Raw genomic sequence first — 20950 nt, forward strand, 5'->3', positions numbered from 1 at the left:
TGACTAAGAATAGCGCATAATCGATCAATGGCGGCACGTGGAAAAATTCTGCGGTATATCCCGCCTCAGGTAACTTCCTCTATTTATCTAAGTGTCCGTCTCACCGTAACGACGCGACTCGTCGATTCGCATGATGCGCTCGTTAAAAAAAGCCATCGCACGACGCGGCGTTACGTTCGCCCTACAACCAGCGTTGTCGTGTGTCTCGCACCCTTTTACAATCCACGTCTGCGCACCTCCCGACCGGGTCTATAAAAGCGACGCGGAGCGTCACGACGCTCCAGACGTTTGAGATACGCGCACCACGGGAAATGTGACCGAGCGTCGTCGTATCGATACCTCGTCACCGGAGTCTCTATTTTGCCGTGTCTCTCAAGTGACACCTGCTCCGAAAGCGAAATTGTCAGAGGGACACAGTTGACATAATTCCTAACGCGCGCTGATTGGATTCGGCGTCTGTGATACTTGTGAGCAGCCGACATACGCGTGTCAGGACATCATCCCGATATGAGGATGTATAATATAAACGAGGACACGCTAATCGGAATTTAGTCGAACAAGAGTGATTTATACGCGTATTTATTGATATATATATATATATATATATATATATATATATAAAATACATTGAACACAGTGTACCCAGAGTGAAGTGACGTTTCTGTCGATTGTCAAACGAATTTGCGTGGTACGTATCTTTGTCGTGTTATCACTTCGCTATCATTGTAGCTGCGTAACTTTAATTTATTATAGCTGTGCAGGGCGCTTTCTAGTGCCGACTTTAACTCTCAGCAGTTACTAAATTTTATTGAGCTTTACGGCGGAATTTTATATAACCCGATTAAAAGAATTCATTAATATTGAGATCCGCTTTTTACATGATGGGATTTTGGAAGACTCCCGTGTATCTGCTGAGAATTAAAGACATATTATAAAAGTTATGTTTTCAAAATTATGACAACCATGAATTTTTGTAAAATGTGTTGCAATAAAAAAATAACAAATGCAAAAAACTATAATGAATTGTCAATAAAAAAACCATAAGAAATTAACAGTATAATCAATTGTAGCATACCATAGTATACTTTTACAAACGTTTAATTCGTTAAGGACTTAACAGAGATGATTTCCGTGACACTTGTAGCGCGTATAAGTTGTCGATTCTATATATGTCAGAGCTAAATTGGTTCATTAAATGCACGGTATGCACGCACGTATGCACGCACGCACGCACGCACGCACAAGTATAACGCCGTGAACTCGCGTGTATTAAAATAGAGTGCCCAGTAAACATAAATGCTAAATATACTTGTGCCTCTGAGGCTTGTCAGAATTAACCGGTCCGAACCGGTGGTAATGTGAAAAAAATAACCGTGACATAAAACAATGAACAAAAAATAGAAAAACGAGAGACACCGTTATCTATTTGCCAAAATTAGAGTCAGTATGACATATAAAGTGTGAATTTAAATATGAACAACGTTTTTATAAAGATCGCACAGCAAACACACACATACACACCTACGAGACAAGGATATGTAATTCGCGTATCACATTAATAATTAAAGTGAGAGAGCTCTCGATATGAAGCTTCGTCCCGTATCCGATATGACGTATTACGTTATTAAAATATACGTGACCGTCACCCACGAAATCTGTCGCGTCATACTGCATTCGTTTCGTCACATGATGACATTTAGGTTGTGTCTCAGATCTCCAGAAATTTATTGAACGACTCGGAAGAGATAAATGTTCGTCGTTAAATGAACGATGTTTGTTTTCGTGTAATTTATATGTCTCTTAATGATCTATGTGTTGCAGCTTGATATATATATATATATATATATAAATAACAATTTTTCTAAACTGTTAAGAATATAGCTTAACCCTTAACTTGTTAAACCCTTAAATCTTTTTTCAAAACGCTTTTAAAAATCTAGAATATATATTCTTTGATTATCAAATTGTTCGTATCAGACATAAGTAATATCAGAAGTAAATAACAATATATTGTAAAATAAACTTAAATAATATGAGTATATAAGTATCAAAATTTCATATAAACATTAATTTTTAAATTTTTTAAAATTTTGACTGATTATGCGTGTTGAGTGGCGTAAGGCAATAATTTACCATATTTGCCATCTCTGCTTATCTGATTTTCAAGTTTTCGTTTAAATTGTACTTTAAAATGTAAATTAAAATGTAAATTAAATATGTAACATTTCGAATTATCCTCAACTGACCTACAATAAAGACAACTGTTATTCTGCCATATACATAACTATTTTTTATGATTTGCGCTCAATCTTACATCATACTTAATTGACTCTGCCTTATTTGTCATTAAAATTGTGATAAATTAAACGACAAATCTAATGGCGAATACGCGACGCTGTGTCATAAAAATAAAATTTGCGTGCGAGCTTGGCGGAAAGTTTTGGGATTCGGCACCGACCAGATTCACGCGCCGTCGACCAAAGCGTGAACGGTCCTCGCTATTGATCTAGCGAGGGTCTAAATGTCCTGGGTTCACCCGGCCACCCTCCGGTCCGGCCCGACTCTCTGGCTTTCCGCTGCACCGTGAGAGCGCAGCTCTCCTCACCGAAAGAAAACAACAGAAGAAAAAGCATCACGGTGATGCGCGCGAAGAAGATGAGGATCGCTATCTCCAGTAGCGACGTTCCAAAAACTCCTCTTGCCGCGCTCTCCACTAACCGAACTATCGATTCTCGAGACGGGCGATCGTAAAATCGAGCAGGAAACATAATACACGATTCCATTTACACGAGAGAGCAGATGCAGCGCGGCGTTTAATGACGCACGTGCGAAATCACGCAGCGAGCGTGACTGGAAGAGAAACGGCGTCTAAAACCGCAAGGAATATCGTTAGATAGATCAATGTCTGCTTAAAGTTGCCGTTATGCAACAACGACAGATGGATTCTGATAAATCCTAGTTCGTGCACTTTACCGGGAAAAATACGCGATTTCTGTTGTACACGTGCCATATCTATATGAAGTTCTCAGTACTTGCTTTCATCTGTAAATTCCTTGAATCAATTTATAATTGAATCTTCCATGTCAAAGTTTAAATCGTGCGTCAGCTTTTCTCATAAATGTCAGACAGAATTACACTCAATTCCAAATAATAACTCACAAATTAAAATAACAATTATATAAAGTAAATTTTACTTCACATTTTAAAGAAAATGAAGCTTTATAGTTATGTTATTTTCTCTGTCAAAAGAAGTAATCAGATTTTTTGACGTCTTGTAAACTTTCTTTGAAAACCAAGATTTTTTTAAACAAAGATTTGTATTTTCATTTGAGGAACGCTTACGTCATCGGCAGAATCTTTCTTCAGACGGTTTCTACTTCGCACAACTCACAATATCGCACGTGTTCGCGATATATCATATTCTAGAACCGCGATTGATCTACGCGTTGCTATTTATGAACTAGAACGCGCGTTGCATGATCGGAGAAAAAGTGTGAATATTATCTTTTTGCGGAAGGAAGCGTGGGAACGCTCCTGAATATGGTCGCACGTTTGTCGCATTGACGATTGTAGGCGTAGTAGGTATATTCCTGAGCTTCATTGTTCCCACGGGACGAAAATATTGTAATATTCCTTTGACGCAGAGAGAAAGAGAGAGAGAGTTATCCAAGTATGAAATCAATGTTGATGTCCTTCAATGTGGACAGATAAAATTCTAATTTCCGGTCTCGACGAGAAGGCGGTCTATACAAAACAAAAATGGCAAGGACGAATACGCCAGTCTCTATACAGTCTATACGAAATAAAAATAACCAGGGCTAAAAAATCAGTTTCTGTTATAATAACAATAAAAATAGATTATAATAAAATAATAATATAAAACTAAGATGCTTAAAAATAAAACTAATTAATTTAAATTAAAACAAAATTATTTCCTTTAAATATCTAATCGTACTATTGTATTCAATTTTTATAGTTCTAAACATCGTTCGCTACTATGTAGACCTATCTAGAGCCTAAAGTAAAAAAATATATTTCTAGAATAACCTTGAATTCTTTTTTTGTTCCAGATGAAGCTACACGAGAAGAAAGAATCAGGCATCCACAGAGTGCAAGAAGTGCCTCTCGAGGAACTGGACTTATCGAAGGAGTACAATGTGGAGAAGACTCTAGGCGAGGGTAGTTTCGCGAAAGTTCTATTGGCGACGCACAAGGCCACCCAGACGAGGGTGGTCCTGAAAGCGGTTCATCAAGAACTTACGTCGGAAAAGGATTTCTTCCGAGAGTTCCACTACTCGTACCACCTAAGCCCGCACCCCAATATACTCTGCTCGTACGCCGTCGCCTTTAAAGCAGAGAAATGTTTCGTCTTCGCGCAGGAGTACGCGTCTTACGGCGATCTCGCCGGCAACGTGAAAGCCGGCGGGCTCAGCGAGGACGCCTGTAAGAGAATCGCTGGTCAGCTTGCCTCGGCCCTCGACTTCATCCACTCGAAACAACTGGCCCATCGCGACATCAAGCTGGAGAACGTGCTGGTATTCGCGCAGGATATGAGCAAGGTGAAGCTATGTGATTTCGGCTGCACGAGGCGTGAGGGCACCCTCGTGAATAAAATCCGTTGTACCTGGATGCCGTTCCAACCGCCCGAGATTCACGAGATCATCAAGAACGAGAGGTACGCTTGCAAGAGGAGCTCCGACTGCTGGCAGTTCGGCATTGTCCTCTTCGTTTGCCTGACCGGCAACCCGCCGTGGCAGAGCGCCGACCTGATCCAAGACCCAGACTACTCGGCCTTTCAACGATGGCTGAAGCGACGTACCACCAAAATCCCACCGACTTTCCGTCGCTTCACTCCTAGGCTACTCCGATACTTTAGGCGAGCATTTGAACACAAGCCGGAGAAGAGGCCACACGTGACCGAGATCAACAAGTATCTAAAGGACTCGTGGTGCGTCAGTAAGATCAGCCACAGCGCGACGTCGACGTCGGTCGATGTCAGCGAGAGCCTCGCCAGGCGAGGCGACAGTCTGCTCTATCTCGACACCATCTTGGACGACCGGCACAACGTGGACGAGAACAAGAACAAACTGAGGAAGTTGCTCAACAGTTACGGCCTGGAGACTACGGTAGACCAGAAAGTCGTCACCAAGAGGATATGGGAGTGGGTGATGCAGTGCGATTCTAACGTGGACACAGAGGCGGGTCTGATCGGTAGCTTCAGCACGGAGGACATGTGAGAGATAGTGAGAACTTGCAGCGAGCCGTGCCTTCGGGTCACCCAGGAAGAACCGACTAAGTTCCGAATGGGCAGCTTCTACATGCCGACCTCGTTCAGATGTGCCAAATAATCAGCTGGAGCTACCTAGCCGAGAGACACGTCCCGGAAAATTCGTTCGAAGAGTGTTCCGCAAGAAAAGCGAGACACGACTTTGTTCCAGCGACATTTCCAGAGTGTTGAAATCTAATCACAGGCGGACCAATTATTGATAAACTTCCTTAATTAGTAAGAATAAATATCGCAAAAAAATTCGAAAGACAATGATATTTACATTGATCGGTGTTGAAAACGATAAGTCACAATTAAAATTCCCAAAAAGTTTAATATACAAAGGATGTCATCAAGATATTAAAAAGACATTTTAGTCTCTCAAGCGTCTTCATATTTAGAATTTCATGTTGTTTTGGGAATTTCGAAATAAAAGTGAAATATATCTCTTGATCATAAGATGCTGTAGCAATTAAGTGTAAATGTGATATACACATATTTAAATAGAAAGAGAGAAAGAGAGAGAGAGAATTTGTGAAAGAATGGTGATAAGCTGATAAATTAGCTTGATGTACTAACTATAGAGACAATAATGCAGGTGCATATGATTTTTGCGTTAATCAGTTGTCCTGGTAAACTGATGGTCTTAGTGATGCCTTATGTCTCGCGATTAGGCGTGAGGTTAAACAGCCATTTAAAGATATTTTGTATATTCAACTTTGAAATCTGTTTCTGTTTACATTACTTACAATTAGTGATATATAATCTCTAATCTTTGTTAGGCAAAAAATAAGAAAGCAAGAAGACTGTATAATCCAGGGATTCCCAGACCAGAGATCGTAACTCCAAACGTAGCATAGTTTGTAAAAACATTTTCGGAAACAATCCATTCTTATTCCATAACCAGCAGATATGGGGACAATCGGGTTTCAATTGCTACGTAAACTGAGAGAAATCGCTTTATCTTTTAAAATGTTTATCACAATATAAATTCAATAATAATTCGCGTCGAGAGAAAAAAATGCCGAAAACGTTTAAGAATCTGGCATTGCCGAAAGATGCGAATAGAGATCACAACGTGAGATGAGCGATTACCGGAAGTATCGTTATCAACAAGATCTAAATCACACAATTGTAGATACATTTACATAAGCAGGTATATATTCGCATTCGTGCTAGACATGTGTATACATATACGTGTGTACCGCGTATATACGTTATAGGCAAATATAGTACATATATATTCTTGTAGCAGTTTATGGTGTAGCGCATAGAGGTTCCGTTTGTAAAATTAGTTACGCCATTTCGTAACGGTGATATAGGTATAGCGTAATATTGCATGCACGTTGCGATTTCAACAGTTGTAATGGTCTCTCGCTAACGATCTCGCATTAAAACGCCCAGGGATAACAACATGTGAAACGGGCGTTTCGCAACGAATCAGTTGCCAAATTCATCGCTTGCTTATCGCGATTGAATATCCACACGATTTAATTCGTGTTATATAATCAGAAATTTATCGTTACAATTTATACATATAAGCGACATCGTTTTCTATATTCTCATTTGTGATCGTACGGTAAACCAATTGAACTGATTTGCATTTCACGGCGAGTATCCGAATTTGCGCGCACGCAAAATTATAAGACTGAACTGGAAAAGCCCTTAATGCATTGAAAAAAAAGACGTTGGTTTATTTTTATCCGATTTCGCAGACATAAAATCAGCAGTAAATAAATCGCAACGTGTGAGACTCTCCCTAGGATCCCACAAGTGGATCATTATCCGAATGAATTGTACACTCATAAGGATCGGCGTAAGAACGCGTTAACGATCGGAATCCATGCGAATGCGTGTTTCTATATATTTGTACGTTGAATGTGGGAGTATACACGCGCGAGCATTATGACGTCGCTACTCGACAATATTCGGACAATCGTTATTATCTCCCTGCTATTCCTCCGTATTGTCCGAATTGACTGAGTGATAAGATAAATGAGGAACTTTAACAAAAAAGCTAGCGCGCGTATCCTCCATTAATACGAAGCAATGTTTTGTATATATCGAAATAAATCTTAAAATTGTATAAAATTGATACAATAAGTGTTTTAATTTTTCCACACACACAATCCTTATTTCAATATAATATATATATATATATATATATATATATATATATATATATATATATATATGTGTAAGTCCGGAAGTATGTTCCGGGACTTTTATTTTTGATATCGGTATATTCCGGGACATTTGGCAGTTTCCAGGACTGTACATTTCAAAAAACGTAAACAGTCCCGGAACATACCTCTGGACCTACATATATATATTATATATATATATATATATATATATATATATATTATGAAAAATATATATATGTATATTTTACCTATTCCTAAATTAAAATAATTAGTTTATATTACCAGTTATATTATCATTTGTTTTATTAATAATATTTTCGTCAAATAGACTTTATTCCTGTATTAATTTATCTATCAGATAAGATTGTGTGTTTGTTAAACCATGATTTTGTTGTTAAAGCTTGACACCAAAAGCAACTATCTACCTCGCCTTTACGTAAATCTATTATCTAGATTACGTCTTGTGTAACTTTCAGCAAGAGTACAAATTGAATTGTGCATCAGCGGATTAATTAGGGCGCGTCGTTCGGATTTTTCAACCTACGCGGTCTACATCCGTCTGTACTGTAGAATGGGGTGGCTAGCCATGGCTCGGGTGTCGCTATGGCGACGAACCCTGGATACCCGGGCCAGCTGAAAGCAATGAACCACCCTGCCTCTCGTTCCCCCGGAATCACGGTATCGAAGCAAATAGATGCGCGATATAACAGGCGCGATTGTTACATACATTAGTATTTTTTTTATACCACGGCTTGCAGCCGTCGTAATAATTGACGGAAAGACCGACAGATGTACAGTTTTCTAGATCCTGGAAATTACCAACGTTGTACAACATCGAGCTGATCGAGCAGAATATATCGCGTTATTCGATATTTGCATCTATGTCGAGAAACATAAGCATGCGCGCCATTAGCAAGGTCATTAATCAACTTTAATTATGTAGAACTCCTAACCAGCTCGACCTTGATGTCGGGTAAGAGCACACGAACGCGGAACTTCCACTTTTTTCTTTGGAAGCGCACGCGAATAGCTGAGGCAAAGGTGAATCTCACAACAAGAGGCAGTGTAATTATTCCGCGAGTCTCGAGAACACTTGAAACTTCCTCCCTTTAGAGAACAGAAGCACGAAACTTCAAGGCTTTGTTCTTGAACAATATAATTACACACATACTGATAATATTTAATGAGATCTTATATACATTTCATAGTTTTCTGTAATTAATAATAAATTATAAAACTTTTTAATCCTCTTTCTACTGCAAAATTACTTATATTTCTCGGAATTTAAAAAAAAGATGCAGAAAAGTAAGTTATATGTATAATATAACTATATACAAATATACAATATATTGTATAATTATATATATATTTAAAACAAATAATATAAAACTGTAATTCTGAGAACACACACAAAAAAGTAAAAATATTAAGCAATTAAAAATTGAAACTTTTTTAAAACAATTCGATCTTAACAGATTAATTAAAATCTGTAAAACATTTTTGAAATATTTCCTTTATAATCATATTCTTCTCATTTATTTAATATATATTATAATTTTTTTTAAATTCCTGAATGTATTATATACATTCTTAAAGTTTTACATTCTCTCCTTCTTCATGATTTAACACTGATTTAACTACGGTTCTACCTCGATATTATTAAGATAAGAATATCATATTATATCTTTAATTGATGTTACATTCAATTTGTCATCAAACTTTTGCACGTTTTGTCGTTCTTATGTTTAATGAGACGTTTGATGAGAACGCTTAGACGTCATTTGCTCGATTCTAAGAGTGCCAAGATAAATTCATCGTCCACGATGCGTCCTGATATTCGTTGACACGCGAATACATTTATTCCAAAGAATATTTTAAGACCTTTACTTATTTAATCTTTACTAGGCGACCCCCCCCCCCCCACAGCTGTGACATATCCTCGGCCCACTTTCCCGTTCATTACACATATTATGTATTCCAATACATATTCCAATTCAAATATATGTAAGACTCAATGTTATGAACATATAAATTTGATATCAAACAATGAGGAAAAAACATAGGACAAACTTTTTTTAATTCATGTAATAACTTACTCTCAAGAAAATCAATCTCGTTGATAACAAACTTAATATCCTTCTTTGTTTCTTCTTCCTTTTCCTGTTTTTCTCTTCTCTTTCATTGTTTTTCTTTCCTTTTCTTTTTGTTTCTTGTCCCTATTTTCTTTCTTTCTCCTTTTCTACCTTCTTTCTTTCTTTTTCTTTTTTCTCTTTTCTCTAGTTTTTTATTTTGCTGGCAACGCCGAGTGTCCGAGGCCATTAGTTACGCCACTGGCATGGATGCAGCAACCGAATGTCTCGACATGCACCCGCGTTCCATCATCTTCCTTCCGATGCGCGCGTATTTTAGAGAGATCGGCGTGCCGCTATTTCCATCCACGTGGCAAATATTCTCGGCGGCTTGTTTTGACAAGCACCGAACCGACTGGATACTTGACAGGACGTTATCTCCGCAAAGCGGACATCAAGCACATATACAGCGTAGAGATATGTTTAAACGCATCGTAATACAACAGTACACGATGAGAGATTTAATCGATTGGTTCAACGCAAAAATCAACAGCAAATGCACATGTAACATTTATTACGAGTATCGGAAAAACAATATTTCAACGATATAATATTTCTTTATTACGCTTGTTATTAATACCTAAATTAATAAAATTATCAATTAAAAAATTGATATTAAAACTAGGATAACAAAACAAAATAATACTGTTATTTATTTCTATTATTTCAATAAAAAATCATGCACGATGTTACATTAGAATTTAGAAAAGGAGAATCTTCTTTTATTTTTATAGAAACTTTATACAATTCTACGAAAAAAAAGGTGTAAGTTCAAAAAAGTTCTGCTAACGTGAAATATAAAATAATTAATCTTCTTTAACCATAAAACGAAATAATTTTAAATATTAAAAATTAAAAAGTTTTAGGAAAAAATTGAGAAAAGATATTCAACAAGACAAAGTAGATTTACATTTGTCATAAAAAAAAACGGAAATCGTAATAGGTACTATAATTATTTGAAATATAATTCCACCCTTTCCGGTATCATATCATAGAGTAAAAATGTTGTGAAGTAATCAAAGAGAAGAAGAAGAAAATGCCGAAGTGTTATCTTCACTTTCTTATTCTTAGTAAATCGCAGACGGATTTCGGAAACGAAATGAATTAAATCTTATGTCAGAATACATATGTAGAGGAAAATGTTACCGAGGAGCTGTAAAATTATGCGTTATAAGAACGTAAAAAAAATTATATATCATTTTACACGTCAGAATCGCAAAAGTTAAATTTATGGTCATCTCATATAGAAACTGAGATATCAGGTGATAACGCAAGTTGATGTTAGGCACCTTCTCACGCAGACGTGCTGTCTGGACCAAGTCGCGTAATGCGGTTACTTGACGAAAAATAAAGCCGGGCAAGCCGCCACCGGGGACGAGTATCGTCATCGATCCTCCGGTCCAACGCCCCGATGTCTATTTTCATACCGTCCAACCTATTTATATATCGTATGGACAACGTGCCACATGTATCGGTGCACACTGTGATCGGTGCACCGGTTGCAGCGACGCTCTAACATCTTAATCATCTTCGATATAACAAATTCTAGAGAAATCTCAATTTTCTCTCTCAAGAGTTGTTTGCATATAATTACAAAAATTTTTTAAGGAAGATAGGAAAATTTTAATATAAATCTATTTTGGAATATACACAAAGTCTTAACGTTTTTCAAAAATAGTTGAATGAAAAGATTAAAATTTATTCTACGGAATTACGAATTCCTATAATGTATCGAGAGTTATATAAATTAAAGAATTTCACAAGTGATATCTAATTTTGAAAGTTCAACCTGTCTGAGCTCTGAGCTCACTTTTCTTTAATTCTCTTTAATCCATCTACTTCTCCAAGGTTTCTATCAACCCCCCCCCTTTTGGACGCACTTATCTCTCACAGGATTATTGGGACAACTAACCGATCGTGTAGGCGTATGGATTTACGGTGGAACCACCCGGAGCATTTCGATGGTAGGGTTCTATGCTCGCTTTACGACGTTGCATGATTGCTCTCTGACGTCAAAGAAAACGCTCCCCGGCGCGTTTACGTACACGTATACATAAGGGGGGCCTCGCGAGAGAGAGACAGGATTAAAGGTCGTTCGCCCCGTAACCGGGTTCAAGCGCCTTTCGCGGGGCGGATGCAACCTGTAAAAATGCGGCGATGATAAGGACGAGGACGAGGATGCGCGCGATTGCGCGTTGGGACATGCGGAACATATCTCGCTATTAGACAGACACAGACACACATCGCAAATAAACCTCCTGTCTCGGATGCAAGAAGAAACTGGTTTTCTTAATTCGTGCCGTTAACCGGTCCTAATAAAAACGTGCGACCCTTAATCTCGAAACGATCTTAAATTCGCGAGTACCAAGATAATCCGAATAATAAGTATGATGTATTCTGGGGAATATTTTCGGTGTATCGGCGACACAGACGCACATATGTACGCGATTTCCGATAGTTAAGAATATCAACGCTATTTTCGTTTGTCGATAACTTTAAGTTAAAGTTGCATTTGAAAAACATAAATCGATAGTATTTCAAGCTAGAATTCATGCTTCCGTTTGTGACATTTCTCATTTATATTCTTGTTCTATTCTGCGACAGTATTTTTGTATCATACAGCGTTAATGAACCACATAAAAATACCTATTTTGGATAGACCAATTCACAAATTAGATTATTCCAGAAATAAATATCCAGATCAATTTTCAATCTCTTTTTTCAACTGATTTGGAATTAATTGATTCTTAAGAGAAGTATCAATATTTTCAAATAATTAATGATTTAAAATAAGAAATAAACAATTAGCTTTTGTAGAGATAAGATAGACGATAAGACAATATTTTTTATTTAATTTCAAATAAACTAATAGAATTTTTATTTAAAAGTTAGAGTTACAATAGTATATATGCACAATTTTAAAAATTGAAAGAAAAGATAAATGACAGTTTCTTTCAACATTTTATTAAGGATTTAAGGAAAAATCGTTTCCAGATTGGCCAGAGACCATATAGTTAAAATTATTCGATAATACTGAAATATACCTTATATACATATAATTTTAAATAATGTATATTTTTATAATAACTGTTCAAAATAAAATTCCATTCTCTTGACAAGAAAAGGTTTTATATATGTATGTCCATATTATGTCATATTATATCCGTATTGTATACCAATTATATAAAAATGTTACGCAGCAATCGAATAATATGTGTCGTGTTTCTAAGGTATTAACTTTTCTTCAGATATAAATTAAGGATCTTCAAAAGAAAATTACTATAAATTCACTCATGATGTATCACAATAACACGTGATGAAACGAGAAATATTCCACCGCGATTGCGTGCAAGTTTTCTTCTTCTCTTGTTTGTATCTTTCCCCAAAATAATAAGCAGCTGTTCTTTTCAGAATAATAAGTATAGTCGACGGGGCGCGGATCTATTTCGGGCCAGGGGTTAATATTTAATGACGGCAGGGTTGCCGTCAGTGTGTCTAAAAATAGACAATCAATACGGCTAACTACACGTTACAGAATTAAGCTCGCAGGCGCACATGTATGCGTGCGATACTTCAGAATTATCAACCCTCATCAAAGGATTAATCGCATGGCATGAACACGCACAAGTAAAGTTTCAACGTGACTAAGAATTACACGTGATATTAAACACTTGTGCGTGTCATGGAATGTGATAATAATATTATCTAACGGTAGAAGAGGAAAAAATTCCAGCTTTCTTGCGCTTAATTAATAACTAAAAATTAATTTTTAATTCTATTATTTTATATTGCTATATATATAACAGGTGAGTTTTGGCGCAATAAGCTAGATTTGCTTCAATAATCTGTAAATAAATTTATATCTTCTTAATGAATAGCAAAAATTTCTTGTTTTCGGTTCTTTCATTATAGAAATATTTAATACAATCAAAAATTCAATCTGTATATGTAGAATATATCGTAATTATCATATATTCAGGACATAATACATATACACGTAATTTCTGCGTAACATCGTTCTGTCTAAGCATCATTGTAAATGTGCTCATGCGAAAAATCATAACTTTTCCCGAGCAACAAGTCACGGCTTTTATGACACCTGGCAGGTGTTCAGAACACTTTGATACATTCGCATTTACACTTACCTTTGTCGAACTCTTTCTGGCAACAATTTGGCTCGACTCGACTTCTAAAATCGTCCGCTCGAAGGAAAGGAGGCGAATAAAAATCAGACGCCGATAAACTATCACATAAATCGTAATCGCGAAAGTAATTTCGAGGTTTCGGGGCTTTATTCGCGAAAACAATTCCGCACTCTCAAAGCGTAGGAACTAATATTAGATTAATGAAACTTTATAAAGATTGTGAAACGAAGCGTCAACAACGAGCATGCGACCTTAATGGTCCTCACGATTACGCTAGTTTGATTTTCCAATCTGAGAAAATTCCGCAAGTAAATTGCATTCGCCGTGTAACAACTAGTTTCTACGATTTCATTTATGATATAGTTACGAAATCAGTCTGAAACCATTCTTCATTCGTATCGCGTAATATATGTAGGTACAAAGCAACATAAATGTCTCAAAATAACTCACTATGTCTACAAAATTATTATTAATTAAAAATATTAGGCGCTTTGTGTTTTTAAAATTGCCAATACAATTAATAGAGATTGGGCTCTTTCTTTTTATTTAAAAACTTTAAAGTCGTTTCGAATTTCTAACGAATAAGTGTAGAAAAAAAGAGATATAAAATACGAATTTCATATTTTTGTTGTATGAAAATTAGTTATAACCATCTTTTATTTCAATTTAAATCTTAATATTTGTGTCGATAGTAGTTTCAAGGTACACTATCCAGAATTTAAGAAAAAAGCAAGATTTTCTCATAAAAAATTATTCATCTATGAAGACAAGATTTCCATTTAAGAAAGAAAAAAATCATAAAAACTGTTTCATTTTTCTTTCACCAATTACAATGTTAAAAATAATAAAGTTAGATTACTTGAGGAAGTATTGGGAGTTTCAGGTATAGCTTATTAAAAAATTTAACAACTATTCTTATCATTGTAAATATAAACTTGAAATAAAAAAGGTTTAATAATTCTAGTAAAAAAATTTTTAAAGTTTTTGCAAGTAAAATTTATTTCAGAAATCCAACTTTCTTAAGGATTCTGAATAAAATGTGATAAAATTTTTATATCGAAAGTATTAAAATTCAGATCAATTTAATTAAAATAAAAAAGATTTGCCTAATTTTTATATAACTAAAACATGAAGTAAATATATTTCGTAACTTTAGATTCTTATTTATTTATATTTTTAATTTTATTGTGTCAAAACCATTTTGAAACGTGTCGAGAATCATAAAAATTTTTAAGAAAGAGAATCAGAATTTTTTCCAATTACAACGAAATATTGAAAATAGAGTATTAGCTTTACAAAGATAGCTATTTTTTTTAAATGTTACGCCTACATGTTAATATACTAAACAAGTTTTAACTTTTCAATTATACATTAGAAAAGATAGTTAAATTTTTTTAGAAATATATTCTAAATAAAATATACACATTTTGAATAATCATCTATAACTTTCTAATATACCGCATTAACACTTCCTCGATGATCATGCAAATATAGATAACTCCTAAAACAAGAAAAATTTCCTACCTTTGACGTTGTCTTGGGCTGTGAAAGGCCGATTCCACCAGTGTGGTCCCTCGTCATCTCCGAAGACCTTTAAGGCATCGCAAATGCAGCACATACAAACGTGATTGAAATGTTTCCATACAATTGACTGGGAGTTTCCGCACTGCACTTTTCTCGCGCGCGATTAAGATGGAATTGTTCTGTCCCGCGATTACGTCACGCACAATTCACACACTCATGTACTCTGTCGTATCTGTTCCTTCTCATCTATCAACCTATACTTTTTATATATGTATATCTGTATGTCGGTTTGAGAGAGATATAGCGGCATTGATAAATTTTTCATTAAACGTAATAAGCGCGCACTTAAAACTTCGATACTTGTATAAAAGTCTCGGACTCAAGTTGTCTCTAGGGTTTCAAAGAATTAAAATTCGTTACTGACTAAGCACAGCACGATAATCATTTTCTCTTAACACCACTGACATTATACGCGTTCTTATTTTTATACCATGTTTATTTTCAATAAGTTAAAGAGAAGCAATTCCCCCAACAACGTATAAAAGTCCATAATAAAACACGATAAAACAAATTCTAATAATCGTAGCGATCGTAACATTAACTACATCGTAGTATTTACTACAGTGATTTCTCTTGTAATCTATTATTATGTCTATTATATCTGTTATTATAACTTACTGCTATGTCTTTTGTTATAAGAAGTAAAAAGCAATATTTGAAAAATTTTTATTTAATATTTATGCACATATAATTTAATAAATGTAATACTTGCATTAACTATGGCAAACTAACTGTTTTAGTCTGCAAAACAACTACATCGTAGCTAATAAAAAAAATCGCGGTCACACACTGCCAATTATTATCCCATAGTCTTTTTTATTAATTAATTTAAGCACACGATTCCACAACCATAACAATAATATTCCGCTTCTAATCTAGGAGCAGCGATCGCGGCTAATCAGAAAATGATCGCAATCGCTATAATTACTATATATGTACGATTGTACGTAAATAGTAAATGCTACCAATTATTATACTGATATACATAAAGACAACTATATCCATATAAATACTGTCGATTACCACAAATATAACGACCACAAAATAATTATATCGATTTCGCGATTCTAATCTAGAGAACAATTACCAGCAGTGATCGCGGCTAATAAAAAAATTATCGCGATCACTGCCTAATTACTATTCCACATTCTGATTAATTCATGCGGTTCTACAAATGCAACGATCACAAAAATAATTACATTGAGTTCATGATTTTAATTTACAAAATAATTACATAAGTAAAGCAGAGTGATCGCCGCGGCTAATGAAGAAAAAAGTATTGCTCAATTATTACCTTAATTTCAATTAATTTATGCACAATCTTACAAACAACTACAACATTAACTATATCTCTATTTCATTTTTAATTTATAAATATAAGTATAAGCAATAATTTATTTATATGCACGAACACAATATATCTCTATGGATTATATAGAGATTGTTTGAAGAATGCTATGATCGCACAATTCGCACAAAGGTTATGTACAGAGGTTATGTATACGAAACTGTCTATAGTGTCTATCGCGGGTTTGCATATTATCGACATATAAATCTCGACATGAGGCACAGTAGACATTCTTATTTACCGACGTGGTAAAAGAACAGATATGCTACGATCGCACGGAATATTCACTTGACAAAACTGTCGCCGAATTCACTCTCTACCGATATACAGTATACAATTTTTAGTATTTCTCGTCGTTTATCTGTGGCAGATATCCCATAGACGCCGTAAAAACGCGCGATATGTTAGAACGATCTAAGCTCGAGATATATTACGTCCGGTAAGAAGTACGCCAGTCGCGCTTCGAGTCTCTCACACGAGCGTAAGGGTCACTTTCGCGTAGCCACGGCACCGGAATCTGTACTCACCGGAATTTGAACCGGAGTCCGTTTCACGACAAGTAGCGGCGCAACGTCGATCGCGATCGACGAAACGGCGTCGATCGCGAAGATCCGCGGCAACCAATACATTCCGACAATCGCCCGTCACTTTAATCGGCACTCCCGACGAAAACTTGCGCTCGATACGCACTATTAACCGATAAAATCTGCGAAAAACCGCGGAGCTATTTCTGCGCCGCTTGCCGAACCGTACGTGTCGGCCGTGTCGGCAAAAGTGTCATGGCGCCCGACGGCGGCCCGAGAGGGCGCGAAATAATTTCGAATATTGAGACAACTTGAGACAAATGCGATCTTTGAAAGTCGCGATTGGAAGTGGGACGTTTTCTACAAGCTTTTTAACAAATCGCGACGCGATTAAGAATGTTTTGTTCAATATTTTTCATAAAGATTTGAACGAACATATAAGAAAACACGTAAAAATTTATGAATAAAACAAAAAGCTAAATACTTTTATTAATTATTATATTATACATATACGTTTTATCCGACATAACGCTAATACGAATAGATTAGGAATTAATGAGCGAATTTACGGAATAACGTGATACATATGTACAACAATTTGATGCATACATTGTCGTAATGCTTCAAATCTTTCTCTAAAAAGAAAAAAACTATGTATGTATTTTATTGTGTCTGATCAGTTTTTAGATTTATATTATTTTATAAATTTACAGATCAGTATTATTCGTTTAAAGTTTCCTTCTCTTCTACATCAAGGAATTTATTTATGCCTAATTTATAAATTTATGAATTATCCTAATTCCTAATACTTCCTTGTTAATGTTATCACCATAAGAAATAGATACTTTCTTTAAATATATTTGTGATGATGTCTTAAAATTTATACATATCTCTTTCGTATCAAATTTGTCAAGAGAAAAAAATCATAAATTGGAATAAAAAAACACCATTTTTTGAAAAAATTGTTATATCAGATATCAGACAGAAGGATAACAGGTGCTTTCCACAAGTTTTTAGTGGCACGAGTCGACACAAGTTGTTCTATCTTTCTTGGCATCAATGAATAAAAGACAGAACGACACTATATGTCGAATTGTGTCAGTAAATGGAAAGCCCCCAACATTGGTAGAAATATTAAAAATATATTTAGGTTATGTGTACAATTCACTCTGCATCTATTCGGAGGATGCAATCCACTTAAACGCTACAAATGCTTCGAAGCATTCTTCTTTTCTTTTCTTTTCTTTCACCGAAGAAAGAACAAGACAAAGAACGTTTCGAAGATTTGTAGCATCAAATGGACTGCAGCTCCTAAGAGTACAGAAATAATGTTTTTTATTTCTATCCAAGGTATTCATAAGCGGCCGTGAACTCTGTGAAGACCCATAACTGTTTCCCAGTTAAAGAAAATCAATATGCATCACGAGCGCAGCTTCATTTTGTATGAAAAACAAAGGCTATTCTTACCAAGATGTAATATCATGACGTCAAAATCGTCGTGGCAACTCCCTTTGGTGCACCTACGCTGTATGTACGTGTTATCGCATCAAATTTAATCCATTAAAGCACAAAGATTTATCCGATTACATTAGAGAATTAGCTCCTATTAGCATTTCGTATTCGCATCAATCATTTCAAGAAAGAAATACACGCACGTACATATAGAACGAAACGGTCATTACAAAAGTAAAAATGTCTTTTATTTCACATTAAATATTGTATATACATGTAGGCAGATAAATGATCTTTGTCTTCCTAAGTTAGGATTTCGTAGAAACGTGTAAAATTACCATGTACGGGAACTGCATTTATCTCTTTATATATTTATAGTTTTTACATGCAAAATTAAGACAAAATTAAATTATATGTAACCTTTTAAGTTAAAAATTACTCTTAATAAAAATTAAACGTCACTACAATATTTTCTTATAAGTAGTCTGTTGTATGAGCATTGGTCAATATATCACGAATCAAATGTCAAGACGAAGAACTTTGTCTTGACACATAAAAAAATAAAAGTAGATATAAAATTAAAAAAGTCTGTGCTCTCCCTTGCTCTTCTTATACTTAATTTAAGTAAACATATAAACTAAAAAAAAAATAATTAACGTATATTTAAGTTTTTATAGAATTAGCTTCTGTGTAGTTATGGCACCAAGTATTGACCATATGCTTTCAAACTCGTTTATAAATGGCTCAACTATTGCTGATTCATTAGTCACCAGCACGTTCTCAAAATTTCCAAAAAATGCTGATTTAGTCCAGTTTATACTGCCTGATATCACGATCTTATTGTCAATAATAACAAATTTATGGTGCATCAAGGTATCTAACTGTTTTGATCTTAGTTGAATGCCTGCAAAATAAAGCAATATTACGTCAATTACAAAGTTGCTGCGTTATCTATGTAATAGGAATTCCAGATTATAAAATGTCAACTAAATTCTTCGTACAACAATATTTGTTTCAAAATAGTTGTCACAAACCTTCTTTGTAAAAGATCTTTAATTTGCTCGTATCATTTGTTGCCATGGACTCATCCAATATCATCCTTATGACAACATTTCTTTTTTTGGCTCTTATAACTGCCTCTGCTAAATCTGAGAACGTAAAGAAATATACGCATATGTCCAAAGTATCGGTCGCAGAATCCAAATAATCTACAATCCGCCTGCAAATATGTGAGATATGTTCTATACAGTTAATAGTTGCATTTAAGCTATAAGAAAAATAAATAAATAATTTTATATTGCTTTATTTTATACCGCATTGGAGAGGTTACCTCAAGTGTCTTACTGCACAATTTAGCCTCCCACATGGTTTCATAAGTCCCAAATGTGTTCGACATAAAGCGGAGTCTTTCGAAAAGAACATGACTTCGAAGATTTTTGCCTCTGTATTTTTGCAAAGCTGTGTCGCGTAGCCATTGACGGCGTTAATCGTTTTCCTTCGAGAACATTTATACACCTTGTACAACTGCCACATTACTTCCGTCACCAGGGCACCAGAAGTTATTACAATGACAACACTTCTCATCATTTTGGAATCTCAGCTAAGCAACTTGGAAATCTCTGAAAATCTCTGAAAAAACAACATCAATCCTCTTGAGTCAACTCGAAGATGCAGAATCTCTCGTGTTCGAGAAAGAGGATTCAGCTCTCTCTCTCTGTTCACTGATTCAATAAAATAATACATCACGTACAAATATATAAATCCCAGCTGATTGAATATATATTAGATCTCAGAGAAGACCTCGTCGTGCGCCTTCTCGACCAATACTGGACTGTGGCAGGTGGCTAACGCATATCAAATTAATACAGATGATAATCACAGAATTACTCAATGATGCCACTTACAAATTACATTGAATATACTTATAAAACGTCGAGAAAGAAAAACAAACCGATATGGAAGAGCAACTACAAGCTAAACAATTTGATATTTATATTCTCTAATTATAGCCATCTCTTCTCCAATTATAACCTGATGTAGTCAGAGGAAGAAACGAATCTAGCGGTCCAATGGTTGACGACACGTTAAATATCCCAAAGTTTTTTAGAAAGAAATGACGAAGTACGAGATAGCTTATTTATATATTTCTGTTTATGTGGCACGTGGCCAAGCTGAGTCGCTGAGAGTGGACGAGAGAGGATTCGATTGGCAGTGCCATCTTGGTTGTTCCATTTCGAGTATCGGGGAACGCGATGATTCGCGCTCGCACGGCGGTCGCATTCACCACGTCATTCGATACGTCGATCGTCGCGTTGCGAGCTTTCTTTCGCTCGCCAAGCTCCCGTGAAATTCTTT

The 20950-nt window shown here is 35.5% G+C and overlaps 2 protein-coding genes and 1 long non-coding RNA gene across 5 annotated transcripts in view; 1 reads left to right on the plus strand and 2 right to left on the minus strand.

Annotated features, from left to right (window-relative positions):
• Positions 1-17369, minus strand: part of LOC143898018 (uncharacterized) — a 223763-nt gene extending 206394 nt beyond the window's left edge. Inside the window, exons 1-2 of the long non-coding RNA XR_013257080.1 lie at positions 16566-17369; positions 15212-15601 (exon numbers count right to left, since the gene is read on the minus strand). This is a non-coding gene — a long non-coding RNA (uncharacterized LOC143898018). The remainder of the gene's footprint in view (positions 1-15211; positions 15602-16565) is intronic.
• Meng (serine/threonine-protein kinase meng-po) lies at positions 269-7357 on the plus strand. The gene is made up of 2 exons (XM_077407087.1): positions 269-688; positions 4071-7357. The coding sequence occupies exon 2, from the start codon at positions 4071-4073 to the stop codon at positions 5235-5237; it is 1167 nt and encodes a 388-aa protein (XP_077263213.1). The 5' UTR covers positions 269-688; the 3' UTR covers positions 5238-7357.
• Positions 17370-18821: 1452 nt separating the features above from the next.
• Positions 18822-20916, minus strand: Zuc (Mitochondrial cardiolipin hydrolase zuc). Of its 3 annotated transcripts, none has more exons than XM_077407028.1 (5): positions 20627-20916; positions 20346-20439; positions 19926-20224; positions 19630-19814; positions 18822-19499 (listed from the first exon to the last, which is right to left on the minus strand). In XM_077407028.1, the coding sequence occupies exons 3-5, from the start codon at positions 20180-20182 to the stop codon at positions 19267-19269; spliced, it is 675 nt and encodes a 224-aa protein (XP_077263154.1). In that variant the 5' UTR covers positions 20183-20224; positions 20346-20439; positions 20627-20916; the 3' UTR covers positions 18822-19266. The 3 variants fall into 3 exon arrangements, with proteins under 3 accessions (XP_077263154.1, XP_077263152.1, XP_077263151.1); XM_077407026.1 differs by having other exon boundaries at positions 20547-20916; XM_077407025.1 differs by having other exon boundaries at positions 20346-20916.
• Between the last annotated feature and the right edge of the window lie 34 nt (positions 20917-20950).

This window comes from Temnothorax americanus, unplaced genomic scaffold, assembly GCF_048541705.1.
Source record: "Temnothorax americanus isolate GAGA-0224 unplaced genomic scaffold, ASM4854170v1 Scaffold22, whole genome shotgun sequence".
Lineage (NCBI taxonomy): Eukaryota > Metazoa > Arthropoda > Insecta > Hymenoptera > Formicidae > Temnothorax > Temnothorax americanus.

Excerpts from the sequence above, each read along its gene's own strand:
- Meng (XM_077407087.1), top strand. The coding sequence starts at position 4,071 with ATGAAGCTACACGAGAAGAAAGAATCAGGCATCCACAGAGTGCAAGAA.
- Zuc (XM_077407028.1), bottom strand. The coding sequence starts at position 20,182 with ATGATGAGAAGTGTTGTCATTGTAATAACTTCTGGTGCCCTGGTGACG. Across the intron at positions 19,815-19,925 it reads TGTGCAGTAAGACACTTGAG|GCGGATTGTAGATTATTTGG; the intron begins GTAACCTCTCCA and ends ACATATTTGCAG. Across the intron at positions 19,500-19,629 it reads AAAGATCTTTTACAAAGAAG|GCATTCAACTAAGATCAAAA; the intron begins GTTTGTGACAAC and ends TTTATTTTGCAG.